The sequence below is a fragment of the Cynara cardunculus genome (genome assembly GCF_001531365.2).
Source record: "Cynara cardunculus var. scolymus isolate 2C chromosome LG 10, CcrdV1, whole genome shotgun sequence".
Classification (NCBI taxonomy): domain Eukaryota; kingdom Viridiplantae; phylum Streptophyta; class Magnoliopsida; order Asterales; family Asteraceae; genus Cynara; species Cynara cardunculus.
The window spans coordinates 15,124,372-15,133,330 of NC_037537.1; the positions used below are offsets into that span (position 1 = coordinate 15,124,372).

At 31.3% G+C, this 8,959-nt stretch overlaps 1 protein-coding gene across 1 annotated transcript; it reads left to right on the forward strand.

The window, feature by feature from the left end:
- Window positions 1–1,930: 1,930 nt before the first annotated feature.
- Window positions 1,931–8,506, forward strand: LOC112518932 (serine carboxypeptidase-like 17). Its single transcript, XM_025126728.1, has 14 exons — window positions 1,931–2,061; window positions 2,151–2,296; window positions 3,613–3,689; window positions 3,792–3,914; window positions 4,031–4,133; window positions 4,255–4,292; window positions 5,481–5,582; window positions 5,680–5,766; window positions 5,844–5,918; window positions 6,008–6,079; window positions 6,418–6,566; window positions 6,682–6,795; window positions 6,937–6,991; window positions 8,186–8,506. Exons 1-14 carry the CDS (start codon window positions 1,931–1,933, stop codon window positions 8,279–8,281), a joined length of 1,368 nt encoding a protein of 455 aa, XP_024982496.1. The 3' UTR covers window positions 8,282–8,506.
- The last annotated feature ends 453 nt before the right edge of the window (window positions 8,507–8,959 follow it).

Sequence of the window (8,959 nt, forward strand, 5' to 3'; positions counted from 1 at the left end):
TTTATATAAACCTTATTTAATTTGAGAAGGTTTAAAAATGGCATTTTATGAGCCCTGATTGGTTCAGAGGTATAAGATTTGTGTAGCTGAATGCTTTGTTTGATAAATGAATTTATGTTCCTATTTGTTCATATATTTGTATATATATGAATAATTGTTTTTCATAAAGATTTTGGTGATTTACACCCTGCAATAACATAAATAGGGTATCTCACTAGACCTTTCGGTCTAACCCTCGTTTTGTGATTTTAACTATGTGTTGCCGGAGGTACAGATGGTAAGGGAAAGAGGAAGATTTAATATTTTCCTATATGAATTTCTACTTGAAGATCTGCTTTGATGTATAGTTTTGATTGATTAGTACAAGTGATGTATTAGAATTTTTGGACCTTGTATTTGGTCATATTAGATTCTTGTACTAAGGGACCTGAATGRGATAATATTATGTGTTTCTTTTGTATGAAATATGTGTTACATGCAATGTATGGTTTAGGGATGTTACAGCTACTCATTTATCTCTCAACAGATAAGTGTTTCAATAACACTTGGGGCACGCAGCTCATCATCTATCAATTTCTCATTCGGAGAAAGTTGATAGTGAATCAGAAGGATATATGTCCCCCCATCAAGTCTTTTTGATCACTAATTGATTCTGATAAATTTGTGTAGTCCACACGATTTATCTTTTTGAGCCTAAACATAAGCATTCGTTGCTTTATCTTTCTATACTACACAGATTTTGCATTTTATATGTTATTTTGCCAAAACATTCATAGATATGCTAATTTTAAGCTATCGATGATTGAATGGAAGACTTGGTGAGATGAGCATCAAAAAGTCTCATATATACAGTACATCCGTTGTACTTATTATATCTGTTATACTCAAAGGCCAATCTTTTTATAAGATTGAAAACAATTTCATACGTTGAAATTGGTTGTTACCTTCCCATTTCCTTAATCTGAAAAGATTAAATAAGTGGATTTGAAAAGATCTACTTATAATTTTATGAATTGACGGCTTTCCCAGAAATTTTCATTCATTCTTGTGTATGATGTAATGTTTCTCATTTCATCATAAGGGGGAGTATGAAATAATGAATAAAATGTTCTATTCCGAATGATAAAAAGGGGGAGTATGTTATAAAGATCAAGGAGGAGTAACATCAAGTCAGCAAAAGACTCAAAAGGAGTGCGACTGGAAATAATTACAGAAAGATTATTCCTGTGCTAAAACGACTGAGAGTTTTTGAATGAGAAGATCATCATTTCAAAAGTTTACCAACAGAATTTTCTTATCAAAGAGAAAATTTGTAATTTGTTGTCTGAAGATTCTTTGAAGATCACATCTTGTACATTATAAGATTTTTGAAGATCACATCTTGTAATTTGACTTTCTCTCTCTACTCCTAAAAGTTCTTAATAGAAAATATATTCTGCCATTATTGAAGTTGAATGATTCATGGAAGATTGATCAATATTGAGACTTATATTATCTATTACACTTTTCAACTTAAATCTCCTTATCAAAACTCAACTCTTAAATAATAAAGCATTAATCATTGTCGTTTACAAGACAAAGCTTTTACACGGAGATCTAAACCTGACAATGCAAATATCAACGATAGGATTTTTGTTTAGTTTTTAAAGACACACACGTGGTTGAATAAATAAGATTCAATAATTGTATCATAAAAAATTGTTTTATCAGATCCATCATGTTTTCATGACAAATTAATTAAAGCGCAAGTTGTAGTAATTCAAAGATAAAATACAACAATTTGAAAGAAACTATTTGTGTACTCCTTGTCAATTCTTCATTAATTTATATATATATATATATATATATATATATATATATATATATATATATATATATATTGCAACACCTACTACTACTACTATGAAGCATCCTGGAAACTTGAGATTTGATGGAGTCGAAATACATAACGCTTTCCTTCTTTATCATCTTTCTACATTTCATAACTTTCTCAAACTCAAAGTCAATCGTTAAGGATCTCCCAGGATTTGATGGTCATCTTCCTTTCACTCTCGAAACTGGGTACGCATTCATTTATGTTAGTCGATCTTGTTTTCCAAAAACGTTATAACGGAAGAAGCTTGTTTTTGGTTTTGTTTTTATGTCGAAAGATATGTTGGGGTGGGAGAAGATGATGCGGTCCAAGTTTTCTACTACTTTGTTGAATCTGAAAGAAACCCGACCGAAGACCCTCTTCTTCTTTATCTCACCGGTGGCCCCGGCACTTCTGGACTTTATCCATTCCTCTATCAAATTGGTAATTTTCTTTTTTATATATACCCAACATATACATAATTGGCATGGCATGGTATTGGCAATAGGGCGGGAAATTCAATCCTCGCCCCGGCCACCGTTCCACTACTTCATCCCCAGCCTGGGAGGGTACGGGAAATCAAACCCTCTCCCTCTGTTTTTGTTGGGCCTGTCCTCGGTATATCCCCGATTTAACAGAATGTGGTTCAAAAAATTAATCAAAATAGTTGAAAATATAATATATATTAAAGAATATAATTTTAGATATATATATATATATATATATATTAGGATGGGACGGGTTTGGGAATACCTTACCGGGCTCCGGCCCTCGGACATGTTTTGGGGAATCCCCGGCCTTGAACAGGGTCGGTGAAGAGGGTTGGGACCATGCCTAATCAATCACCTTATGCATTTTTATTATGAATATCTTGTATTTCAATTATTATTGGTTCCCAATTTCTCAAAGTATTTATCATATTCAATTGATAAATACTCTCTCTCTCTCTCTCTCTCTCTCTCTATATATATATATATATAAGCGTGAATTTAAACGAGAACAACATCAGTTTACGAAAACGTATGAATACAAGTTATCAAATGTGATACAATAGTTAATCAGATTTAATTTAAAAAAAATACTACTTGATCATATATATGTGAAGGCWTAATCAATGAGAAACCCAAATATTGTGATAACTAAAGAGAATTTGTATTTTAAAGTATTATTTCACATGATTTTTTTATTGTATGCTAGAACTTAAGGTATTAATTAACATATATTTGTTTCAAATAAACAGTGCAACTATAGCTGGTTAACAGGTGAGAGGTCAATGGGCACCACCCTTTTTGAAAAATCAATCGATTACTTATATACTATTTCGAGTGACTATCATTCTGCGTTTTCTTGTTTTTCTTTTCTATTTTCTTGAATCTGCATTTTTTTGCATACTTCTAGGTCTCCCCGAATCTATTTGCTCGATTGGAGCTTGATCATAGCCATAGGGCTTGATATATGCATTAACCTTAAGTTGAAGATGGTAGGAGCTCGATGCTTGATCGAGCTCAACTGTGTGTTCGATGAAGGAATATGTTAGCGCAAAAATTGAACCTTTTTTCTTGCATCTATCATTGATGGACATTTATACGATTTCAACTTTAATTTACCTTTGAAATCCATCGGTAATAGCAATTTATATTAGTAATTGTTATTTGTTAACATATCTACTAGCATTAAGCCTAATCCGACATTACCTGTGACTTACTAATATTGAAAATGGATTGACCAACTAACATTGGTATGAATTTATATTTTTGTAGGTCCATTAAGTTTCAATTTTGAAAGTTCATGGAAGAATAACATTACATTGGAGTTGAATCCAAATTCATGGTCAAAGGTTCACATATTCCCATTTATCTCTCGTTTATAATTTTCATTACCTAAAATATTTATATACATGTTTATTGTATGTATAATGCAAAGTCAAATAATTTTGTAGGCTGTTAATGTGATATTCGTAGATCTACCTGTTGGTGTCGGGTTTTCGTATGCTAAAACATGGGAAGCATCAAGGAGTAGTGATTCCATTGTAACTTTACACAGTTACAAATTTCTAAGAAAGGTAAGACAAATTATATACTGCTTCGTCGAATTTTTGTTTGAAAATGACATAAATTCATGCATCAATCTCCTTAAACTGATACCTTAATATATATATATATATATATATATATGCAGTGGCTTATTGAGAACCCCAGGTTTTTGAGTAATCCACTGTACATATCTGGGATTTCATACATGGGTATCATCGTACCAAATGTAGCTTTGGAGATATACAATGGTAAGAACTTCTATTCTAATAAGAAGATGCACCTTTCATGTGCGAATCGTACATTGATCCCTCGATAAAAAAACGCTTGACGTTTATAACATTCTATTTACCATTTTCTCTAATTTTGTAGACAATGAGCGTGGAAGTCAACCACAACTCAACATCAAAGTAAACATCTTACTAAACTCTTTAACGTTATTGCTAAATTATTATGGTTGTTTCATGTACATATAGTGATTAAATGTCTCAAGTCTAGCTGATGTGACACTCTAACATGTCCCTCCAATGAATGCTAGACATACACAGAATGTTACAAGGTGTTGAGAGAGGGCTACACGAATACACGTTGCCATAGAGTATAAACATTCTATATTTTTGCCTTTAACAAGCAAAGTAACCAAGTCAATTAAATTTTTGATCCAAAACTAGGATTCATGGGTAAAAGTTTGTTGAAGCATGATATATCTTTTTACTTCAACAAACAAAATGGGTTTTTTAAGATGCTCATGCATCCTAATAAAGTACTTAATGCAGCACGAAGCTAGAAATTTAAGTTCGGGTGGTTCTAGTTGTTGTGTATCCATGCAATATCTTTTTGTAAATTGAGAATAAAAAAGTAATGAGATTTGTCATAAAAAAACAAAAATCCGGATTTAACATATTTTTCTAATCTGAAAACTCGATAAAAGAACTAGAAGAAAAAATATCAATATGGGTATAAAAGATTAAAAAAATGGTTTACTTTGTTTAATTCAAAACTTTATTATAGTTTAAATATTTTAAATTCAAAAAGAGAGATGTATTTATTTTAATTTTCATGACAAGGTTTTTTTTAAGTAAAGATAATGGTTGAGCACTTTGTTACTTTCAATGATTATTTTGTATTTGAACGTGCTTATGAGATGGATATTAATTAGTTTAAAGGGATTTACAAATCTAATAGTATATGTGTTAGTTACTTATAAACTTAAGGGATTACATATTATTAAATAGAACTTAAAGCTCAATATGTAATCTTAAAACTTTTACTTAAATATATTATTATACATGAGAGGGAAGTTTATTTAAGAACCTTAAATATTTTAGGAACTCAGAAACCCCTTTTTTATGAGTATTCATGATAAATAACGTTATAAAATATTCATGATTAATGTCATGACATAATAGAATATTCATCATAAATTAATACTATAGAAAATAAATAAGATGATTTATTTTGTATGCTTCTCATATCATATTAGGTTGTTTTCCTTATTGTAATTTTTGATCTAATAAAACTAAAGTCTCATTAATTTCTCTATTAATTGTTGTAGTGCTTGATGATGCAAACTTCAAATTAACCAATGCTTTACACAGGGATGCCTGCTTGTTAGCCCTCTCACTGACAAGTTCATTGATTTCAATTCAAGAATTGAGGCAGCTCATCGTCTTGCACTTATATCAGATGATATCTATCAGGTAATCAAACATATTCATATCAAACTCCTTACAGATTAACTTTGAATTGAATATGAGTCAAATATATTCCGTCACTCTGTTAAATTTTATATTTCAGGCTACAAAAGAAACTTGTCATGGGAACTATATAGACAATGATCCTGAAAACACCTTATGTTCGAGTAATCTTGAACACGTCGATGAGGTACATACAAATCATTCTGTAAAGACCTTGATGGGATTTTAATGTAGCAGAATTTTAATACAAATTCCCAACTGCAGTGCACAAACGGGATTAACTTCTCGAATATATTGGATCCACTATGTGATGAAACAAATATGAAGCCAACTTGTCGAGTAATTTTCTTTCTCAAACGTGTATAGATCGACAAATATTTATGAATTATCAATTAAGAAAAACATTACCATTGTCTTAATTTGTTTAGGAAGCTGCTAACATATTTATAGACGCTTGGGCAAACAATAAAGACGTTCAGGAAGCTCTCAACGTTCGTGAGGTACGCTATTCACATTGACTTCATAACTTACGACACTATTTACTCAATGTCGATGGGAACAACTTGACTCATTTGTTTCTTTGGAAAAACCCAATGAAAGTAGGTAAACTTAACATATGGGATATTCTTTATAATTACTGTTGGACACATTATAATAAAGGATGCACATTTATGCTTGTTAGGAAAACGATTACTATAAAGACAAGTGATTGAATAATCTACACCAGAAATTTAGATATTCTCTTAAATTGTGACCACATAGTACTGCAATTGAAAAGTGTCCCTTATTTCAATTCCATATGTTTCAACACTCTTAGAAGGTAGATTTTTATGTGCAGGGAATAATCGAAAAGTGGGAATTCACAAACACAAGTATCCGTTACAATTTAGATAAAGAAGACACTATATATTACTCCTACGACGTCTTCAGCAGCATCGCAGACCATCAACAACTTCTTACCAAGAGCTGTCAAGTTTTGATCATTTGGTACTTTCAGATAATATATATAATCATCATTTCATCGTTTCCAATTTTTATTTTCTTCGTAGTTTGAACTTTGAACTCATATATATAATTTTATGTAAAAATTTTGATTGATCAGCGGTGACCATGACATGACATTTCCATGCGTTGGCCAAGAGAAATGGATTTCAAGTCTTAATCTTTCGATTGAAAGCCCATGGGAACCATGGTTTGTTAGTAAGCAAGTTGCAGGGTGAGCAACTTCAATTACCTTTGTTATTACTACATTTATTTCCTAATCTGTTTAAAATCGATTTTTCTGAATCCGTTTTGTGTCGTATATAAATTAGCATACATCATTAAAACTATATATGGTTGCTCTTTGCTTTTGTAGATATCAAATGACATATGCTCAAAGTCAATACTCGTTAAAATTTGCAACTATTAAGGTAAGAAACATGTCGGTACTTGTTTGAATTCTTTATATTTTCTTGTTGAGGAAAATTATACTTATGTTATAAGTCGAGTATTCATTATCATGAGTGACTTGAGAATGTATGATCCAACTTTTTTCAAAAAATGAACCGTTTATTAACAGACCATAAGGAATCACTTATATTGGCGTTACAAAAATGTGTCTTTTCGGACTTCCAACCATCTTTAGGTGCCTTACGATAGAGGATTTATAAATTAAGGAGATTTTTCTTTCATAGGACAAAAAGTTGTTGAGTCTTATAATAGTAAGTTGGTACAACGAAGTTAGGCGGCTCAACAAGTTATATGAACGAAGTTAGACAACCTGATATAACATAAGAAATAAATAATCATATTAGTTTTTCTAGATGACACTTGAAAAGTTATACACATATATGTACATGTACATGTGTGTGGAGGGTAAAGTCAAATGAGAACCTAAGATATGTTGGAAACCTATGAGAACTATTAAACATGCATATGTAGTTTCACATGTGAAACAAGACAATATATTAATTCATGTGTAAAACAATACATGTCCATGAGTTTCCATGTGAAAGAATAGACCATATTGATTTTCATTGTTCTCATATATATATATATATATATATATATCCCCCAATCATCTACAAACTCAAATAAAATCATACAAATTTATAAACCAATTTTCATATATACATGAAAGTTGGTTTGTAAATATGTATGAATTATTGAGTTTGTAAAAGGAGACTCCTCTCTCTCTCTCTCTCTCTCTCTATATATATATATATATATATGTGCGTGTATGTATTGTGAGTGTGTTTATTATGTATAGCAAGTCCTATAGAAGAGGCAAACAAAAACATATCAAAAGTGTTATATAAAAAGTTGATATGATGGTTTTGTCCCCTTCTCCAAGAAAAGTTAATATGATTATTCACTTTATGAGTCGTATGAGGTTATCCAATGTCACTAATAGTACTAGTTAGCTTTAACTTTGTACTAACAACTTATCTTTAATGTTTCGGTATAGAACGTATAATTTTTTATCTTATAAAAATAAAGTCATGTAAGTACTCTACTAGGAGATCTAGGGACGGTTGGGTGTTCTAAAATACTCAATTTCTTATAGTATGTATAAATAAAATGACAATGGATCGAACATTTAATGAATCATTTGTGCTTTGCAGGGTGCGGGTCATTCAGTGGCATTGTACAAGCCTAAAGAAGCTTTTGCCATGATGGATAGGTGGCTTGCTTCTCATACTTATTCAAGTGGCTCGTAACTGCAATATTAGAGTTGGCTTTTGTTTTCATTGATGCAACAAGAGTGTTTCGTCCATTTTGTTTCATAATACCCCTTAGAGTGTCTTCACTATTAAACTTATATTCATTAAACCCATTTGTTCCGCGCATAGAACTAATAACCAAGTGATCAACTTTTTAGGTCATTTGCTATCACTACTAGAAATGTTGCCAATAACAACTATCGAAATCCATTGTTAAATACTCAAAATCTTGTTCTAATAGCAATTGGCAACGGATTGTGGGTCGTTGGAATATTACCAACGTATTTTTAGCATGTATACCACATAGACTAAGGGCTGTTTGGCAGTTGCTAAATGGTTTAGTGCAGTATGATTAAGTGGTCAGAATGATTAAGAGACTCTGTATGATTTAGTGTCAGATAGAAAAAGGTTATTTGGAAGCTGTTCTGAATCAACAGTCTGAATGACATAAAATTACCATTTTACCCTCAATCTTGTGTTTAATGAAAATTAATATTTGACAACAGTTTTGAAAGAAATTTTTAAATGGAAAATAGAAAATATGGAAGTCCAATAATTCTTATACCCAACCTCTTGTTTTGGTAAATGTGGAAGTCCAATCCAACAACACCTCACCCCCACTATCATCAATATTATAATATTACTCAAGTTGTACCAAAACCGTGGGAGGGAATA

Excerpts from the sequence above, each read along its gene's own strand:
- LOC112518932 (XM_025126728.1), top strand. The coding sequence starts at position 1,931 with ATGGAGTCGAAATACATAACGCTTTCCTTCTTTATCATCTTTCTACAT. Across the intron at positions 6,567-6,681 it reads TGTCAAGTTTTGATCATTTG|CGGTGACCATGACATGACAT; the intron begins GTACTTTCAGAT and ends TTGATTGATCAG. Across the intron at positions 6,796-6,936 it reads GTTAGTAAGCAAGTTGCAGG|ATATCAAATGACATATGCTC; the intron begins GTGAGCAACTTC and ends TTGCTTTTGTAG.